Source organism: Pholis gunnellus (genome assembly GCF_910591455.1).
Source record: "Pholis gunnellus genome assembly, chromosome: 12".
NCBI classification, from domain to species: Eukaryota; Metazoa; Chordata; class Actinopteri; order Perciformes; family Pholidae; genus Pholis; species Pholis gunnellus.
This window is the reverse complement of record NC_136539.1, coordinates 24,336,953-24,358,855: the sequence shown is the minus strand read 5'-3', so window position 1 is coordinate 24,358,855 and position 21,903 is coordinate 24,336,953. Positions and strand designations below refer to the sequence as shown.

General features: G+C 40.3%; 1 protein-coding gene across 1 annotated transcript in view; it reads right to left on the bottom strand.

Moving 5' to 3' along the window:
• enox1 (ecto-NOX disulfide-thiol exchanger 1) overlaps nucleotides 1-20,223 on the bottom strand; it is a 23,006-nt gene extending 2,783 nt beyond the window's left edge. The window contains exons 1-11 of the mRNA XM_079170178.1: nucleotides 20,061-20,223; nucleotides 15,632-15,796; nucleotides 15,020-15,226; nucleotides 14,186-14,419; nucleotides 10,378-10,590; nucleotides 7,956-8,062; nucleotides 6,115-6,238; nucleotides 5,472-5,653; nucleotides 3,060-3,167; nucleotides 1,379-1,429; nucleotides 547-646 (exon numbers count right to left, since the gene is read on the bottom strand). Coding sequence (XP_079026304.1) covers nucleotides 547-646; nucleotides 1,379-1,429; nucleotides 3,060-3,167; nucleotides 5,472-5,653; nucleotides 6,115-6,238; nucleotides 7,956-8,062; nucleotides 10,378-10,590; nucleotides 14,186-14,419; nucleotides 15,020-15,226; nucleotides 15,632-15,796; nucleotides 20,061-20,115 — 1,546 coding nt within the window. The 5' untranslated portion in view covers nucleotides 20,116-20,223. The remainder of the gene's footprint in view (nucleotides 1-546; nucleotides 647-1,378; nucleotides 1,430-3,059; nucleotides 3,168-5,471; nucleotides 5,654-6,114; nucleotides 6,239-7,955; nucleotides 8,063-10,377; nucleotides 10,591-14,185; nucleotides 14,420-15,019; nucleotides 15,227-15,631; nucleotides 15,797-20,060) is intronic.
• Between the last annotated feature and the right edge of the window lie 1,680 nt (nucleotides 20,224-21,903).

Here is a 21,903-nt window from a genome sequence, read left to right as displayed (position 1 = left end):
TGTGCTTCTGGTTTGAAAGGCCTCCGACCCCCCCGACACACAGTGCTACTCTTCATCTGGAACGTTCTAGAGGAAGAAAACCAACAAACCCAACACTGAAAGAATCCTCGTCTACCGTCTGTGATCAAATATAAAAGAAGTTCAGATCAGCAAACAACCCTCAGTCTGAAAGCTGCATTCTCTCTAATGTCCACCAGGGGGCGACTCCTCTGGTTCTATAGAAGTCTATGAGAAGACGACTTCTCTCTTGATTTATTCCCTCAGTGATGAATTTATTCATTTATTATAAACATACCTCAAGTGACAATCCTTCAGATTTCAGTCCTGCTGCATTTACAATTTACTTTTGACTTTCAGAGATTATATAACATAGATATAAATAGATATACATATATCTATAACATAGATATAAATAGATATACATATATCTATAACATAGATATAAATAGATATACATATATCTATAACATAGATATAAATAGATATACATATATCTATAACATAGATATAAATAGATATACATATATCTATAACATAGATGTTTACCCAGCAGCAGAGCCTCCTTCTCTGACGCCACGGCTCCTCTCATGATGACCTCACTCCTCCTCTCTCTGCTGAGGAACGACGACGGAACACAGTTCATCGCCTAGACAACCACACACACACACACACAGACACACACACACATGAAACTGAGGAGCTAGTACATTTAGCTGATAGTACTTCCTGTACACACCAGAGTACTGCCGAGGACAAAGAAGCACTTAAATACACACAAACATGATGCTGAAGCTCTCACGATGTTTCATAACCGAGTCAGCTTCTAGTTCAGCAGGTCAGAGGGTAGAAGTTCACCTGTGTGTGTGTGTGTGCGTGTGCGTGTGCGTGTGTGTGTGTGCGTGTGTGTCAGTAAAGTGGTGTGTGTGTGTGTGTGCGTGTGTGTGTGTGTCAGTAAAGTGGTGTGTGTGACAGCAGAGTGACCTGAATAATTCTCCTTCCATCACTAATGTCTCAACCTCTGAGAATGTGACCTTCTTCTGCAGCGTATTGAACTTTATCTGTATATGTACATGTATATGTGTATATATGTACATGTATATGTGTATATATGTACATGTATATGTGTATATATGTACATGTATATGTGTATATATGTACATGTATATGTGTATATATGTACATGTATATGTGTATATATGTACATGTATATGTGTATATATGTACATGTATATGTGTATATATGTACATGTATATGTGTATATATGTACATATACATCATTTGGGCAATCTCTTGATTAACGTGATTTATTAAAAACACGTCTCAGCTGTAAAAAGATAAACAAAAATAAAACAGAAATAAAAGACTTAATGTTCCTACCGTCTCATGGTCTCCATTGGTTCCTTCAACAGCATCTCCATTACTGAGCAGCTGAAGACACACAGAGACACACAGAGAGACAGAGACACACAGAGAGACAGAGAGACAGAGACACAGAGACACAGAGAGACACAGAGACACACAGAGACACAGAGAGACACAGAGAGACAGAGAGACAGAGAGACAGAGAGACAGCAGTTAAACCCAGAGGACAGAGCCTGTGAGCATCAGAGTTCTTGTTTCTCTGCTGTTGTTTTATAGAAGCTTCTTTTAGAGTCGATCTGTGACATGAGGAGAGAAACTGAGCTGATGAAAGACGGGGACAGAGACATGTCCAACGTCTCACATAACTTTGATTTATATTCATGTAGAAAACTAGGAGGGAGAATTTGGGCTATTGTTTGTTAAAACGGAACAATTACAGCGCTGAGAACAAACCTTGATCAGTTTTAGAATTAGAATGGTGAATGTATGAGATGTTTACTGATGTTCTCTGAGATTATAAACATCAGAGAACAAACGGAGGAATTGTGCAAAATCTTGGAAACGCCAGCCGGCGATTTAGTTGCTCCTCTACTCGCGTTATTACGGTAAGATCGGCCTCTGAGCGAGGTGAAGGTCCTGAAAGATACATAAACACGTTTTCTTTCATATTCTGTTATAAACACATTGATCTTCTCAAAGAGGTCACAAACAAATAACTGATGTGGAGCATTAATAGTTACACTGACTGAAGATGAACGTGTTTTAGTTTCGCTGCTTTCTCTCACGTTCTGTTCAAACACAAAGATCTCGTCTCTGGATGAACTCGTGTTCTAAACGTCACGAGGCAAAGCTTATTATTATGAACTATTAATTACTTCATCAGCCACACACGTTTGTCTGGAGGAGGCATGTTCAGACCATCAATAATCACACAAACCAAAAACCAAATCAATTTCTGTAAAAGATCAAAAAATAACTGAAATAACCGGAAAAAAAGAGGAGTGAACGTTTAGAGGAAGGAACTAAAGTAAAGATGTTCGTTTGATCTGTGAGGACTTAAACCAGCTTTAATAATCTGTTATTATTAGAACTATAGTTTATATTTTATACATTGAAAGACAAACTAAATGATTAAAGATGTTTTCTGTATCATCAATATTTATATTAAAAAGAGGATGAAAACAAACAAATTAATAAAGTTTATCTTTAATAAAAGTTTGTTGTTATGAATCTCAACTTCTAATTTTAAATCAATATTTCTGTTTCTTTATCTTTTATTCTTTGTATTTAGTGTGAATATTAATATCTTTGGCTTCTAATCTTTGCTGCACGTTTAAAGATATCTTTTTATTTTTCTTACAAATCTTTATTTAATTGTTTATGTGCAAATAAATGAGACAGAAAAACCTCCTGAAGTGTGTGTGTGTGTGTGTGTGTGTGTGTGAGAGTGTGTGTGTGGGTGAGTGTGTGTGTGTGTGTGTGTGTGTGTGTGTGTGTGTGTGTGTGTGTGTGTGTATGTGTGTGTGTGTGTGTGTGTGTGTGTGTGTGTGTGTGTGTGTGTGTGTGTGTGTGTGTGTGTGTGTGTGTGTGTATGTGAGTGAGTGAGTGTGTGTGTGTGTGTGTGTGTGTGTGTGTGTGTGTGTGTGTGTGTGTGAGAGTGTGTGTGTGTGTGTGTGTGTGTGTGTGGTGGACTCACCTGGTCCCTCATGGAGACCAGCCCCCCCTCCAGGAGGCGCTGCTCCTCTCTGGTCTCCTCCAGCTCGGCCTCTTTGCTCCTCAGCTGCTCCTGAACACTGAGGAGTTGCTGGAAGACGAACGATGAAGATCAGACGAGTTTATTAAACATCTTTAAATCTGCACGAGTGAATAAATGATGAAGATACATGAAGAAGCTTCTTCTTCTTCTGTGGTGCTTTAAGAGCACCGAAAAGCTGTATATATATATACTGTATAAACTGTATATATATATATACATTGTTAATATGTGAATATTAATAATGTGTGTATATATATACACACATTATTAATATTCACATATTAACGGAACAAGACTTCAGTTTATTTTCATCATTTTATGGACCTTTTGTTAGAATTTAAGGACGAATATTTGGGAATTCAAACTCAGGAATTTGGGGAATTTTGCACAATTTTAATATTTAAAATAGTATTATTTTAATATTTAACTTATTTTGGGGGAAATACACGTCTTCTTAAGTCTGTTTATTTCTCCTGCTATGATAGAATTGATTAATTCTATTAATTTATTTAATATAATTATTTCCCATAAATTCCTGTTGATTCACACTTGTTCACAAAATGTCATCTTCATGATGTTTCATAACGACTAATTTACATCATTTAGAATAGGAGTCGTGATGGTGAGATGATTATTACTTTAATGAATTTATCTCAATGAATGATTATAATTTAGTCTTTAAATTGTAATAAATAAGGAAAATGAAATATTTATTGTTTGTCGCTGTGGAAACAGAAACATCATCGGGTGACAAACGAGAAGTGACAAGAACGCAACACGTGTGTGTGTGTGTGTGTGTGTGTGTGTGTGTGTGTGTGTGTGTGTGTGTGTGTGTGTGTGTGTGTGTGTGTGTGTGTGTGTGTGTGTGACAGAGAGAGAGAGAGAGAGAGAGAGAGTGTGTGTGTGTGTGTGTGTGACAGAGAGAGAGAGAGAGAGAGAGAGAGTGTGTGTGTGTGTGTGTGTGTGTGTATCAGTGCTGTCACTTTAGATCAGGACAGACAGGAAGTGGAGTCACATCAGATGAACTTGTGATAACGAAGCTGCTTTATGAACCAGTGGAGCAAAGGATTGTGGGAAAGAAATGCTAGTTTAGTTTGTTCGAGGAAAATAAAGAAGAAGAGTAAAGTCAACTCGCTGCTCTTTTTCTGAGATGAAAATCTACATACATACATATATACACACATACATTTATATTATTGAGTTTAACATCAATACGTTTAACGTTAATAAGTTTAACGTTAATACGTTTAACATTAATACGTTTAACGTTAATACGTTTAATGTTAATACGTTTAACGTTAATACGTTTAACGTTAATACATTTAACATTAATAAGTTTAACGTTAATACGTTTAACGTTAATAAGTTTAACGTTAATACGTTTAACGTTAATATGTTTAACGTTAATACGTTTAACATTAATACGTTTAACGTTAATAAGTTTAACGTTAATACGTTTAACGTTAATAGGTTTAACGTTAATACGTTTAACGTTAATACGTTTAACGTAAAGAAGTTTAACGTTAATACGTTTAACGTTAATACATTTAACATTAATAAGTTTAACGTTAATACGTTTAACGTTAATAAGTTTAACGTTAATACGTTTAACGTTAATACGTTTAACGTTAATACGTTTAACATTAATACGTTTAACGTTAATAAGTTTAACGTTAATACGTTTAACGTTAATAGGTTTAACGTTAATACGTTTAACGTTAATACGTTTAACGTTAAGAAGTTTAACGTTAATACGTTTAACGTTAATAAGTTTAACGTTAATAAGTTTAACGTTAATACGTTTAACGTTAATAGGTTTAACGTTAATAGGTTTAACGTTAATAAGTTTAACGTTAATACGTTTAACGTTAATAAGTTTAACGTTAATATGTTTAACGTTAATAAGTTTAACGTTAATACGTTTAACGTTAATAAGTTTAATGTTAATATGTTTAACGTTAATAAGTTTAACGTTAATACGTTTAACATTAATAAGTTTAATGTTAATAAGTTTAACGTTAATAAGTTTAACGTTAATACGTTTAACATTATTAAGTTTAACGTTAATTAGTTTAACGTTAAAAAGTTGAACATCAATAAGTTCAACATTGATAAGTTGAACATTACATAGGATGCTAAAAACAACATGAAGGATGTTTGAGTTCACTGAACATCTGGAACGTGATTTAAGAACAAATGCTAACAGACCGATGAAGACCGATGAAGACTGTGAGCATCGTGATTAACAGGTGACCCGTGGCTAAGCCCCGCCCCCTGGTACTACTCTCACAAAGTGTCACCATGGAGACTAGAGAGATGAATCAGAAACAGGGAGATAAAAAGATGGCCGACCTGCTGCATGTTGTGCATATTCTGCTGCAGCATCTGGATCACTGGTGGGTCTTCATCATGTCTCCCTCCTCCTCCTCCTCCTCTCTGCTCCCTCTTTAGAAGCTCCACCTCGTTCCTGTACGCCTCCAACTGCCAACGCAGGGAGTCATTCTCCTCCTTCACAGACGCCTGGTCACATGATCCTGTGGGAGGAGGGGAGGAGGAGGGGAGGAGGAAGTGAGGATGAGGAGGAGAGGAGGAGAAGCAGACCGCGTTTTGCAGTGTAAGTTTATATATACATATATACACATATACACAAATATATATATACACAAACACATCTATATATATATATATATATATATCTATATATATATATATGTGTGTGTATGTATATTTATCTATATACATATATTCATAGAAAAAACCTTCTGAGAGATTCTAACTTTCAAAGATTAAGTTCGCAAATGTGCGAAAAAAGATGATAAAGTCAAACATTTAAGAAAGAGAAACTCATCTGAATTGTGTTGCTCCTTAACTATTGTACTACGGTAAGGACTGAACGATAAATAAACACGTTTTTAAATGTTATTTTTGTGTTCTAATGCATCAAATAAAAGCAGTGTTAAACATGGGATTTTAAACAGGAGTCTGGTTGTCGTACCGTTCTCCTCGGTGCGAAGCCTCTTATAGGGATTCTCGTCTTCGTCTTCGTCTTCGTCGGACATCTCCATCTCCTCCTCCCGCCTGATGCCCATGATCTCCTCACTGTGAGCCGTCCTCAGCTCCTGAGACACCACACAGGAAGACGTCCTCAGCACCGGGACACGTCCTCATATGGACTCAATGTTGCTAATGAACACGATAACAGGTGTGAAGTTTAACAGCTGCATTCAAACTCCAGCTGAGGAGTCACAGATAAAGACGTTAAAAGACTTCTGCAGCTCCGTCTTTATGTTCCGTTCAGGAGACGATGTCTGGTTGTGAAGTGTCTTAAAGCTGCATTCTCTCTACTGTCCATCAGGGGGCGCCTCCTCCGGCTGGTGAGGCTTCACGTCTTTCTATTGGTCGTCTCCGGCGACGGGGGACACATGTTGACTTACCAGCTAACCGCTAACGGAGGACGTTCACAACAGGACTGTCTCATACTGAGTCTTACCTCTTCATCCACACAAAAGTCAATTATAAAGTGTGGACGACGTTCATCACGCTGGATTCACTTTAAAATGCAGAAATAAAACTAATTCACATTGTTTGTATTATTATTATGAATTAAAATCTTATGACAACACAGAAGATGAAGATCAGTTTCAGCGCTTTATTTAGAATATTCGAGTCTAACTGAAGCTGTTCACACAGAGATGGACCGTCTCAGTCTCTGCTGCTGTGAGTGTGTGTTCCATTCAAACACACACAACCATCCCATAATATCACAATATCTCACTTCATTTCTGCATTTTAATATTTCCATATTTGGTCCCAGACTGATGAAGACTAAACACTGAATTCCTCGTCTTCATACTTTTTATCTTCATTTGAATAATTGATCTGAGACTTAAGCCTGGAAATCACTGTTGCCATAGCAACGTCTCACACACTTTCCAGATCTTTGGATCTGTGCTGCAGCCGGGGGGACGATGACTGTCTGTCTGTGTGTCTGTGTGTCTGTGTGTCTGTCTGTGTGTCTGACTGTCTGTGTGTCTGTGTGTCTGTGTTTCTGTCTGTGTGTCTCTGTGTCTGTGTGTCTGTCTGTCTGTCTGTGTGTCTGTGTGTCTGACTGTCTGTGTGTCTGTGTGTCTGTCTGTCTGTCTGTGTGTCTGTCTGTCTGTCTGTCTGTCTGTCTGTCTGTGTGTCTGTCTGTCTGTGTGTCTGTCTGTCTGTGTGTCTGTCTGTCTGTCTGTCTGTGTGTCTGTCTGTGTGTCTGTCTGTCTGTGTGTCTGTCTGTCTGTGTGTCTGTCTGTCTGTCTGTGTGTCTGACTGTCTGTGTGTCTGTCTGTGTGTCTGTCTGTCTGTGTGTCTGTGTGTCTGTCTGTCTGTGTGTCTGTCTGTCTGTGTGTCTGTCTGTCTGTCTGTCTGTCTGTCTGTGTGTCTGTCTGTCTGTCTGTGTGTCTGACTGTCTGTCTGTCTGTGTGTCTGACTGTCTGTCTGTCTGTCTGTCTGTGTGTCTGTCTGTGTGTCTGTCTGTCTGTGTCTGACTGTCTGTCTGTCTGTGTGTCTGTCTGTCTGTCTGTGTGTCTGTCTGTGTGTCTGTGTGTCTGACTGTCTGTCTGTCTGTGTGTCTGTCTGTCTGTCTGTGTGTCTGTCTGTGTGTCTGTGTGTCTGACTGTCTGTCTGTCTGTGTGTCTGTCTGTCTGTGTGTCTGTCTGTCTGTCTGTGTGTCTGTCTGTGTGTCTGTGTGTCTGTGTGTCTGACTGTCTGTGTGTCTGTGTGTCTGTCCGTCCGTCCATCTGTCTCTGATTGGGGAGGGGGAGGGGGGGGGGAGACAACACAAAAAGGTTTACCAACCTCACACTGCTTTCGCCAAATGTCTATGTTCTTGCGCTGAGCTTTTGAGAAATGGTCCCATGCCTTTTGTCTGGTGGCGGCGGTGAAAACGGCGCTGATCTGCTCGACTTTGGGGTGAACAGGAAGGAGGAGGAGGAGGAGGAGGAGGAGGAGGGTCAAGACAAAACAAGTAGCGTTTATGTAGCGTAGCACTGACTGATGCTAACACAGAGGAGAGACACACTGACCACAGCCGCTGGACCTCCTCATGTGGACGTCTGTGCTGTTAAAGGAGATTCACTCTGACATGAAAACAGTGTCATCATGTGCTCAGGTCGAACTACATGAAGGTTAGAAGGGAGGAGTCAGTGTGTGTGTGTGTATAAAGATCATCTGTGAGGGAAGAAGAAAGGAACGCGCTGCTAAAAAGAAACACACTGCGAGATAGAAACACGCTGCCAGCAAGAAACACGCTGCTAGAAAGAAACACGCTGCCAGCAAGAAACACGCTGCTAAGTAGAAACACGCTGTTAGAAAGAAACACGCTGCTAGCTAGAAACACGCTGTTAGCAAGAAACACGCTGCTCGAAAGAAACACGCTGCTAGAAAGAAACACGCTGCTAGCTAGAAACACGCTGCTAGTTAGAAACACGCTGCTAGAAAGAAACACGCTGCTAGCTAGAAACACGCTGTTAGCAAGAAACACGCTGCTCGAAAGAAACACGCTGCGAGTTAGAAACACGCTGCTAGTTAGAAACACGCTGCAGAAGTAATTCATATCTCATGTTGGGATAGTTTCATGTCAGCTACAGTGAACAAGCTCAATATCCGTTACCTGTTAATGTGTAATGACCACCAGGGGGCGACTCCTCTGGTTGTATAGAAGTCTATGAGAAAATGACTCTACTTCTCTCTTGATTTATTACCTCAGTAAACATTGTAAACATGAGTTTATGGTCTCAATCTCTAGTTTCAAGTCTTCTTCAATACAGCATGATGTTCATTTAGTAAATGATGGTCCATTTAGAGTCACACAGACCTCAGTCCAGATATGGTTACTTTAGTACAGGACTAAACTACAGGAAGTGCTACTGTGCTGACGATAGAACTGGTTACTGTAGACCAGATGGTTCTCTGAGTCCTGCAGAGTCTTCGCTGAGCACATGATGACAGAATGTAGAGTAAAAATCACTTTTATCTGTAGGATAAAAATCAAACGTTATTATTAAAATGTCTGACTCGTCTTTGACAAACATGGACTATGATGGTCTGTGATCAAGCTGCAGGTCCAGAGGGTTTAGGAGGGACACGGATCGAGAGCAACACAGTATTAGTGCAGATGAACAGTGTAAATAACAAGCATTGATGTGTGAATGTGGGATGAGCAGCTGTCTCTCCGTACTTACATCACCTGCTGCTTCACTTCCTGAACGACTGACCAAGGCAACATTTACCCAGAACGGAGGCGGATCGTTGGACTCGTGCTGAAGAGGAGGTGGTGATGTAATCGATTTGTTTGCTACAAGAACCAAAGTGAATCGAAGCCAAACGTTCTGAGGTTAAATGTTGCCTTTCAAAGTGTTTCTCAGAAATACTCACCACTGAGGGTTCTGAACCAACAGCCTCCTGAAATCTGCATGAAGTGATATTTCATCATCATCATCATCATCATCATCAGACTCTTCGAGCCCAGCTGACTGTTCACGTGATCTGAAGACGTTACTGACTTTTAAACTGTTAACGTCATTAAAGGAGCTCCACTACATCTGTAACGCGTTCTGAATATATTCTTTCAGCATCTGTGTTTTATAGTTTAATTTAGTTATTTCATGTTTTATGATTCCATTTCTTTTACTTTCATTTATTTTTCTTTCCTTGAAAAGCATTAAAACATTTTGAGAAAGATGCAATACAATTATAGTTTATGTCTAACGTCATATAAAAGTAAATCTTCACCATTTATCAGCTCAGGAAACGAAGAGCAGTACTACAGTACTTTACTCAAGCAGTACAAAGGTATTTAAATATATTTAAAGTACCAAAAGTAACTAATTATGCGGAACAATATATATTATATTATTGTAAAAAGTACAATGTGTACCTCTAGTACTGTAGTACAGTATAAAGTACAATATGTATGTATGTAGTGTAGTGGACGTATAAAGTAAAAAGGAAACTTGAGTTCCTCTCCATCCCAGCTGGAGGAGAACAAAGCTGAGCTCAGAGACGTTCTGCAGCTTTAAGACGAGGCGACAGTGACGAGTGTCTCTGTGACTCTCAAACCTCGTGGATGAGCTTGATACAATAAATGGAGATGAAGATTTATTCCACCTTCTTCTAACTCTCCAGCTGTGAGAACCCTTTTGAACCATGAAGTCATGAGTGGAACTTACCTCCCAGAGAAGGCCGATGGACTGTGTTTAGAATAATAAAGGGTCCTTACACTGGTTGAGGATGGCCAGCAGGGCGTTCTTGAAGATCTCTTTAGCGCGCTCCATCTCCTCCTCGTGCTGAGCCTTCTCACTCATCAGCCGCCGGACGTGGCTGTTGGCCGACTGGATCATGGAGTAGAAGTGATTGGCGGTCCGGCGGTTGACTTCGCCGCGGTCGATCCAGGTGAACAGCACCGCCGTCGCCTCGCAGAATTTATGGTCATCTGAAGACAACAGTAAGAAAATATCAAATATCAGTTTTTACTGATCAAAATCAGATTGACAATTCTTTCAAAACCAACAATAATCCCAAACCATAACAAAAAACTATAACCTACTAGGACCCCAAACTACAACCAACTATAACCTCAAACTACAACAAACTACAACATCAAACTACAACATCAAACTACAACATCAAACTACAACCACTTACAAACCAACTACAACAAACTATAACCTCACACTATAACCAACTACAACCTCAAACTACAACCAACTATAACCTCAAACTACAACAAACTACAACATCAAACTACAACCTCAAACTACAACCACTTACAAACCAACTACAACAAACTATAACCTCACACTATAACCAACTACAACCTCAAACTACAACCAACTATAACCTCAAACTACAACAAACTACAACATCAAACTACAACCTCAAACTACAACCACTTACAAACCAACTACAACAAACTATAACCTAACACTATAACCAACTACAACGTCAAACTACAACCACTTACTAACCAACTACAACCAACTATAACCTCAAACTGCAACCTCAAACTACAACCACTTACAAACCAACTACAGCAAACTACAGCCTCAAACTACAGCCTCAAACTACAACCACTTACAAACCAACTACAACAAACTACAACCAACTATAACCTCAAACTATAACCAACTACAACCTCAAACTACAACCAACTATAACCTCAAACTACAACCACTTACTAACCAACTACAACCAACTATAACCTCAAACTACAACCACCTAATAACCAACTACAACAAACTACAACCAACTATAACCTCAAACTACAACCAACTACAACCAACTATAACCTCAAACTACAACCAACTACAACCAACTATAACCTCAAACTACAACCAACTACAACCAACTACAACCAACTACAACCAACTACAACCAACTACAACCAACTACAACCTCAAACTATAACCAACTACAACCAACTATAACCTCAAACTACAACCACTTACTAACCAACTACAACCAACTATAACCTCAAACTACAACCACCTACTAACCAACTACAACAAACTACAACCAACTATAACCTCAAACTACAACCAACTACAACCAACTACAACCTCAAACTACAACCACCTACTACAACAAACTACAACCTCAAACTACAACCACTTACTAACCAACTACAACCTCAAACTACAACCAACTACAACCTCAAACTACAACTAACTTGAGTGGTTTTGCGAGCGTTGTAGTGGTACTTTTACTCCAGTAAAGGGTCTGAATACTTCTTCCTGTGTCATGCACCATCACAGTCGACTGAAGAGCCGGATGAGGAAGTCATTTCATGGGACCTTTAACATTCAGTCGGGCTAAACAAACATAGCAGCTCGTGAGGACTGAAACTCTTCTCTCGGGGCGTTCGCTGTTCACGCCTCTGTGAACCACGCCTCAGCCGCTGAGCACAAACAGCATTTTTGATCCTCAACTTTTCAACCAAAACCACCGGCTGCATTCATCCTCGGTCATAAAGTCTCGGCGGTCCTCCGTCGAGAGCCTTCTCCCCCATTTGAATAACAATCAGAGGGCGTTTAATGAGCTCAATACTAGCAGCATCACAACCTGTAAGAAGACACTTTACCCGCTCAGATAAAACCCTATTCACACTCAGCAGCAGATTACAGTCACATTACAGCGAGGACAATGAAGCACGCCTCTACAGGAACAATGAGAGTGCATTTCTACTGCTGTGTGAGGGGAAGAATGGATCCATAAGAAGGTTACTCAGAGAAAACATGAATGTTTATGTTCAGAATTAGAGGACGGACGAGAAACACAGGTTCAGTACATTCAGAAGCTCAAGTTTGATTCTTGTGAGCATCATTCAGTTTGTTTTACAGACTCGACCGTCAGCTGAAGCAGAAACGTGTAAAACTGTCTGATCTATTTCAGAGATTTCATTCTCTGTGTTGGAGATGAAGTGTTGCCCGGCAACAGGTTACTAACATGAAACACCACAGAGGTACTGATGATGCTCAACAATGAACGAGTGGAAAGATAATCTGACATTACTACTGTATTACTACTGTATTACTATTATATTACTACTGTATTACTATTATATTACTACTATATTACTACTGTATTTCTATTGTATTTCTATTGTATTACTACTGTATTTCTATTGTATTACTACTGTATTACTATTGTATTTCTATTGTATTTCTATTGTATTACTACTGTATTACTACTGTATTTCTATTGTATTACTGCTGTATTTCTATGGTGGTTAATGGTATGTGTAGAAGTATTATTGCTACTTTAATGACAAACATTGAAGAAGTTGTTTTATTCTTTATTTGATCTGATTTATATTTGTTGTGAATCTTCTCCAATATGAACCATAAATGTTTAAAATGAGTTGAAAATGAAAATGAAATTTAAACCACTGGAACATTTAGTTTCCTGGAACGGGTCCGTTTGTTACATTATGAGGAATGTGAATGAGATAAATGTGTGACTGTGACCACAGCTCTGCTCTCTGTGAAGAAAAACAGCTTTCTACTGTAAAACTGGACGACTTTCAGTCATGGAGATAAGAATCAGCTACAGCAGGAAACATGGAGGAGGAGGAGGAGGAGGAGTGACCTTCACACTCCTCCACAACAACATCCACACAATAGAACTGTCCTTGTGCAGAGAAAGAAGGAACTCGGTGTGTTAATTAATATAGACATAATTAATAATATCTACCTATTCCTCTCTCTCTCTCTATATATATATATATATATGTGTATATATATATATATATACACATATATATATACACACACACACAACAAAGGTTGAACATAAATCATTTCCATCATGGCGGCTGTGCCTAAGCAGGGCCGTCCTTCAATCAGAGGATCGGCGGTTCGATCCCCGGCTCCGCTAGTCGCATGTCGATGTGTCCTTGAGCAAGACACTAAACCCCAACATTGCTCCCGTAGCTGTGCCTGCAGTGTATGAACGTGATAGAATCTGAATTGTCCGTCGCTTTGGATAAAAGCGTCTGCTGAATGACTGTAATGTGATCATGGAACCCGTGACTACGGCTGCAGGTGTTCCATCCACTGCTCATAACAGATGTTCTTTAGTTTAGTAGATGTTATAACTAAACTCTGTTCAATGGTTCAACTAAAGAGACAAAGATGAATCAGAAGAGAATAAATCAGCAGGAAGCTTAGATTTAAACAGGAACAACTTCCTGTTTCTGTGTCAAGAGTTTCACAATAAAAGCATCTCAGAACAAACTGGAGTTAACTTCATCAAAGCTCTTCTTCAGACTTCACAGTAGAAGTGAGTGTAGAGTTACTGTTGGAACATCAGCTGAACTAATAACAGTTTAAACCTCTGCAATCAATAGTTTCTGATCAATAATCAAACTGCTTCTACATCCAGGTCTACAGGATTCTGTTTCACATGTAAATAAAACATCTGGAGTCTGACTGATTCTGTGCTTGTCTCTTTTAGAATATTTAATATTCTACTAACGTCTCAACATACTGTGTATTGATTCTTTATTGGTTTAATCAGTGTGTTCTCACCTTTCAGTCCCTCTGCTAACGTGGCCGCCTCGTGCTCAGAGAAGTGCACTATGGGAGGAGGAGACGGCGGTCTCAGCCGGTCCTCGTGGACCTTGCGGCGGTGTCGCTCCTCTCGGGCCAGCAGGCGCTGCTGACACTCCCACTCGTACAGGTCGTCTCTGGCCTGAGCGAAGTCCACGTGGATCCTCCCCGAGTCCTTCTTATCGGTGCTGGAGCCGATTCGCATCCGGTACCCTGAGAGGAGACGGAGAGCCAGGAGCGTAAGATGAGAAGTCCCTCCTCTTCCTCACAGGAAGTCACTTTATCAGGTGATCAGAGAACAGATTCACCTGAGCTGTAGCAAACATTTAGACCTGCTGCAGTCTATATGTTAGAATCATAGACGGTCTACAAGAGGACGTAGTCCTCATGATGTCAACCTAACCTCAACCTAACTAAGTAGTTTTGTTGTATCAACCTAACTAAGTAGTTTTGTTGTATCAACCTAACTAAGTAGTTTTGTTGTATCAACCTAACTAAGTAGTTTTGTTGTATCAACCTAACTAAGTAGTTTTGTTGTATCAACCTAACTAAGTAGTTTCCTGTGAAGACTGAAGTTCATTTTGAAAAGACTATTCATGTAACGAGCAGAAATTGACATTTTTGTTCAGTATCATACGAACTGTTGAAGGACGATACATCTTTTTTCTTCTTCGCTTCTTCGACTTTTGAGCTGCTGTGATGGTTGCATTTCTCTGATGTGGAATCAATAAAGTTCTCATCTTAACTGTGTTGGAACACATAACAAATGATAGACAAGTGTGTGTGTGTGTGTGAGTGTGTGTGTGCGCTCACCTGACAGGTACAGAGCCTTGTCCACCATGAACTCCTCACAGAAGCGGATGTGACAGAAGTTCTTCTTGCTCTTGCGGATGGCGATGATTTCTCCACACGGGTCGAACACTTCTCTGACGATCTCCTCCGTGGCGTTCTCCGGCAGACCGCCAACAAACACCGTCTTACAGCCGGGGGGGCGCTCCCGAGTGGACGGAGGGGGCAGGTCTGAGGAAAGCATCGTCATCATCATCATCATCATCATCGTCACTAAAATACATCTCATCTGGATAAAATGTGTCTCTAAATGTTCTTTAATTATCAGAGTTTTTTCTGGCCCTGAACCAAGTCCTTTAAATCCTGAATACAACTAATACTTTTTCTACTACTAATAATAATAATACTGGTCATAATAATAATAATAATTAATTATAATAACTATTTATTATTATTATAGTTATAATTATTTATATTAATAATAATAATAATAATAATAGTAATAATAATAATAATACTGGTCTTAATCATTATTAGAATGTAAATACATAACAATCTAAAGCACTGAATTATATTTATTACATATAGACATAAATAACATATAGAGGTCCAGGTCTGCTGGTCTGCTGGTCTCACTGTGGTTCTGAGGGAACAGGGTGCAGCTCTTGCTGTGGATGATCTCCTTGATGACCGGTATGTCGGGGGGGACGGGCGGGGGGGGCACCAGGCTGATACCCATCAGGGGGTTCATGGGAGAGATGAGACCCAGACCAGGGTCGAACCTCTGGAGACACACAGAGTCTGCAGGACGGAGACAAAGACGAACGGAGACACAGACAGACAGAGACAGACGGAGTCCATCAGTTCACAAAGAATGGAATGCAGCCGCTGTCTGCTCGTTGTACTTCTACTTCATCAAAAAGTACTAGTACTCACAACTGTTTCATTTACTGTCTAAATGTACTTTTACGGTCTAGAGCTGAAAATACTATAGTACTTCTAATGCACAACATGTATTTTTTACTGCACTTCTACTGAATGTAGCTTATACTTGTGTACTAATACTGGTGATACTTTAGTGTTTTGTGTAGTATTTCTGCATTGCTGTAATGGTACTTTTGCTCCTGAGTTCTTGCTGTGTGAACTTTATTCATGTTTCATATTTTAAACAGTCGTTTGTCTCCTGATATTCATCATCATTGGTTGTTTCTTTACAGTTCTCACATAAACCTCACGAGGACTTTGTCCTTTGAAATTATAGCAAAGACACAAAGACGAAGACTCTGTGTCTCATTTATCAAACACAGAGAAACACACAAGGACAGAAAAAGAGGAAGAAAAGAACAACCTGTGTTATCTGGAGGAGAGACGGAGACAGAAGAGCTGGACGACCTGCAGCTTCCTGATGTTAAACTCAGACTAAACGGCATTATTCTACTTTAAATCAGTGATCTAATGACGGCATGAGTTCATGCATCTGTTACCTTGAGACTAGATTACTGTGATTCCTTATTATCAGGTTTTACCTGTTGAAGGGTTTCTTGGGATCCTTCTTCACAGAGGATGCTGTATGTGTCCAGCTTGTAAAGAACTCTGAGGGAAATGTCTCATTTGTGGTTTTGGGCTTTACAAAATAAATGGAATGACATTGAACAACTAAAGAAGATAAAAAGATAAAGAAGCAGAAAGTATCCACATAATATTTCATTTGATGTGAGTTGTCTCTTTTCAGAGATGAATGCATGAAGCAGTATCTCAATAACTGCTTTTATATTCTCATGTTTCGCTTCAGTGGAGATAAAGAAGCTTCTAGAAAAGGAAAAAGAAAACTCGATAATCTCCCATAAATCTGTGTTCACCTCCGGTCTGAGGAAAAGTCATTAAGCGTTGTGTGCGATAACCCCGACAGGTAGATTACACATCGGCCTGCAGCACATTCATCTTCATCCTCATCCTCATCATCATCATCATCATCACACGGAGGGTTTTCTCCCAAAGCTACAACATTCAGCAGCTTCACTTCTCTCTGCTACGACTACGACTACTACTGCATCACATTCACATAGTATTACTGACTACGACTACTACTGCATCACATTCACATAGTATTACTGACTACGACTACTACTGCATCACATCCACATAGTATTACTGACTACGACTACTACTGCATCACATCCACATAGTATTACTGACTACGACTACTACTGCATCACATCCACATAGTATTACTGACTACGACTACTACTGCATCAAATCCACATAGTATTACTGACTACGACTACTACTGCATCACATCCACATAGTATTACTGACTACGACTACTACTGCATCACATCCACATAGTAGTACTGACTACGACTACTACTGCATCAAATCCACATAGTAGTACTGACTACGACTACTACTGCATCACATCCACATAGTATTACTGACTACGACTACTACTGCATCACATCCACATAGTATTACTGACTACGACTACTACTGCATCAAATCCGCATAGTATTACTGACTACGACTACTACTGCATCACATCCACATAGTATTACTGACTACGACTACTACTGCATCACATCCACATAGTAGTACTGACTACGACTACTACTGCATCAAATCCACATAGTAGTACTGACTACGACTACTACTGCATCACATCCACATAGTATTACTGACTACGACTACTACTGCATCACATCCACATAGTATTACTGACTACGACTACTACTGCATCAAATCCACATAGTATTACTGACTACGACTACTACTGCATCAAATCCACATAGTATTACTGACTACGACTACTACTGCATCACATCCGCATAGTATTACTGACTACGACTACTACTGCATCAAATCCACATAGTATTACTGACTACGACTACTACTGCATCACATCCACATAGTATTACTGACTACGACTACTACTGCATCACATCCGCATAGTATTACTGACTACGACTACTACTGCATCACATCCGCATGGTATTACTGACTACGACTACTACTGCATCACATCCACATAGTATTACTGACTACGACTACTACTGCATCACATCCATATGGTATTACTGACTACGACTACTACTGCATCACATCCACATAGTATTACTGACTACGACTACTACTGCATCAAATCCACATAGTATTACTGACTACGACTACTACTGCATCACATCTGCATAGTATTACTGACTACGACTACTACTGCATCACATCCGCATGGTATTACTGACTACGACTACTACTGCATCACATCCACATAGTATTACTGACTACGACTACTACTGCATCACATCCATATGGTATTACTGACTACGACTACTACTGCATCACATCCACATAGTATTACTGACTACGACTACTACTGCATCACATCCACATGGTATTACTGACTACGACTACTACTGCATTACATCCACATAGTATTACTGACTACGACTACTACTGCATCACATCCACATGGTATTACTGACTACGACTACTACTGCATCACATCCACATGGTATTACTGACTACGACTACTACTGCATTACATCCACATAGTATTACTGACTACGACTACTACTGCATCAAATCCACATAGTATTACTGACTACGACTACTACTGCATCACATCCACATAGTATTACTGACTACGACTACTACTGCATCACATCCACATAGTATTACTGACTACGACTACTACTGCATCACATCCACATAGTATTACTGACTACGACTACTACTGCACCACATCCACATAGTATTACTGACTACGACTACTACTGCATCACATCCACATAGTATTACTGACTACGACTACTACTGCACCACATCCACATGGTATTACTGACTACGACTACTACTGCATCACATCCACATAGTATTACTGACTACGACTACTACTGCATCACATCCACATAGTATTACTGACTACGACTACTACTGCATCACATCCACATAGTATTACTGACTACGACTACTACTGCACCACATCCACATGGTATTACTGACTACGACTACTACTGCATCACATCCACATAGTATTACTGACTACGACTACTACTGCATTAAACAGTAGTATCTATAGTACTAACAACAGTAGCAGTAGTATCGTCAGTGTTCCATCGTCTGAACAAATGTTTGAAAGCGTTTCCACTTAAGACAATTTAAAGAATCAGCTTTCATCAGACACACACACACACACAGAGGAATCTGTCAGGTCAGAGCTCTGAGGCTAAAGAGCCTGAAGTCAAACGTTGATTATAAAGTCCAAACATTAGCATGAAGTCTGGTGAATCTCATTGTTTCCTCTTCTGTATCCGAGCTGCCATGATGCTAATTAAAGCTACGGCTTCAGTGTCTTTTCTCTGCGACACAGATAACACACATTAACCTCCTCCTCCTCCTCCTCAGCTCTTCCTCTCTGAAGCCTCTCCTCATCCTCCTGTCACTCAAAGCATGTCCATTTATTTCAACGTTCATCTCTGAGCTTTTAGAGACTCTTTTGCATCGGTTAAAAACCACAATCAGAAGCAGAGACATCGTCTCTTTTATTCCACACATTCTTCTTCCTGGTGCCGACATTACCCACGATGCACCTCTCCCTCTGACAGGTGTGTGGTGAGTTATGCTAATAGGAGCTAACGCGTCCTGCAGCAGACGTCTTGCTTCTTTCTAACTCCACGTTTATAACTTGTAGTCTTCAACTGACGCTGACTCAAGTGACATCACATGAGGCGTCCTGTATGGTTTCTGCATGCTTTGTAAAAGGGAAATAATGCTTTAATGAACTTTGTTACATCTATCTAAAGACTACAGAGTTACATGAATGTTTTATGAATGTGCACCGTCACTACCAAATAAACCAGTCAAATAAAAACTTCTTACAAAAACGTTTTCCTACAAAAGTCCAGCAACTAAAGTTTAGAAAAGATGGTGAAATACGAGGTGAGGGAAATCTACGACTCACGGCCGATGATTTGGTTTTAGCTATGAACACTGGATGAGAGCAGCCCGAGAGGTTCAGTAGCTTTGTGCTCTGAAGACGTCTGTAGATGGATTAAAGCTCCTCACAGGTTACCTGAGATCATCGGCTGCCCGCCGAGTCCCACCGGCACGATGCCCAGGTTGTTCATGGCGGTGGTCCAGGCGCCGGGGTCAGAGGCGCTCAGCTGGTTCTGCTCGGCACCATCAGCTGCTGCAGAGACACACGGAGACGTCAGACGGAGACAGGACCGTCCTCTACCGACCGGATTATACACCACGTCTGTACCGCTGGACATAGCAGGTCGATCATCAGATCAGCCACAGACCTGAGGAAGAGAAGAGAGAAGAGTTCAGATGAAGCAGAACAGATGAAGAGAATGTGTGTGAGCTGGAAAACATCAGTCAACTGACAGAACCAGTGAGTAAATCCCTCAGTTCTGTCCGACAGTCAGCTGATTCCTAATCAATGAATTCAATCGATGAGGTCACAGAGGTCCCAGCTGAAACATCTCAGCGATGAAACTAACGATCCTCCGACTGGTAACGAGTTCACACTGCAGTCCTGCATCCAAAACAGAGACTGTATGAAGTGGACGTCATACGTGTTACATGTTGGGTTGTTTTTGTTGTTCCAGTGAACAGGAAGTGACCATATCTGGACTGAGGAGGAGTGACGTAGAGACGGCGTATACGTCTCTGGTAGAGACCTGTCAATCACTGTGTAGCCCCGCCCCTAAAGCATCCCCTGCTTTACCCTCCTGTGACTCAGAGAACCACATCAGTAAGCACATACTGACACTCCACAACAAACCTTAAACCTGGTCCTGACACCAGGTGTCAACCTCACAAAGACAGAAGAACATGAGCACACACACACACACACACACACACACTCTTTATCCAGGTAAAGTCACATGTTTAATGGGCCTCAGCAGACAGATACCTGAAATACAAACAGACTCAAACACCTGCAGCTCTGTAACTGTCTCTGTGTTCAACGGCTCACTCGCTCGTATCCTGTCCTCTGTTTGCTCGTGTGTGTGTGTGTGTGTGTGTGTGTGTGTGTGTGCAGATTTAATGTTCCATCACAGACTTAAAGACTTCCTGTCATCTGTTTTCTCTGCAGCAGCTCTCTGCTGTTTCTCCTCATTTCTCAACCTTCATCATCATCTTCTTCTTCCTCTTTAGAAAAGCCTGAGCAGTTTTATATCTTAAAGTAATTGATCTGTTATACTTGTACAACACAGAGGACATGTCCTCTGTCCTCTCCTGTCTCAGTCCACCTGTCTGACGGGACGATGCCAAAGTGTTTCTGCTCGCTTTCACGCTCCATGAAATATTCACAGCTGAACGCATGTCCTGTTTATTATTCATGAGCTCACTTGACATCTCTGAATCATTCACACGCTCTCATATTTGCATACTGAGGAATGTTCAGATACAAACACACACAACTCTTCCTCATCGTGTTTCTGATCATGTTAGTGATTCCAGTGAGAGACACAAAGTCTTTATCTCATTACTGCAGACGTTTAAGATGTTAGACGTTCACATATTTAATGAGCAATAGTGGACAGTTCACTGTAGGAAGTACAAGTTCAATAAAGTTTGCTGCCATCTAAAAACTGTTCAGGTACTCTGTTCACTACCTGTTCAGGTACTCTGTTCATTACCTGTTCAGGTACTCTGTTCACTACCTGTTCAGGTACTCTGTTCATTACCTGTTCAGGTACTCTGTTCTCTACCTGTTCAGGTACTCTGTTCACTACCTGTTCAGGTACTCTGTTCACTACCTGTTCAGGTACTCTGTTCACTACCTGTTCAGGTACTCTGTTCTCTACCTGTTCAGGTACTCTGTTCTCTACCTGTTCAGGTACTCTGTTCTCTACCTGTTCAGGTACTCTGTTCACTAACTGTTCAGGTACTCTGTTCACTAC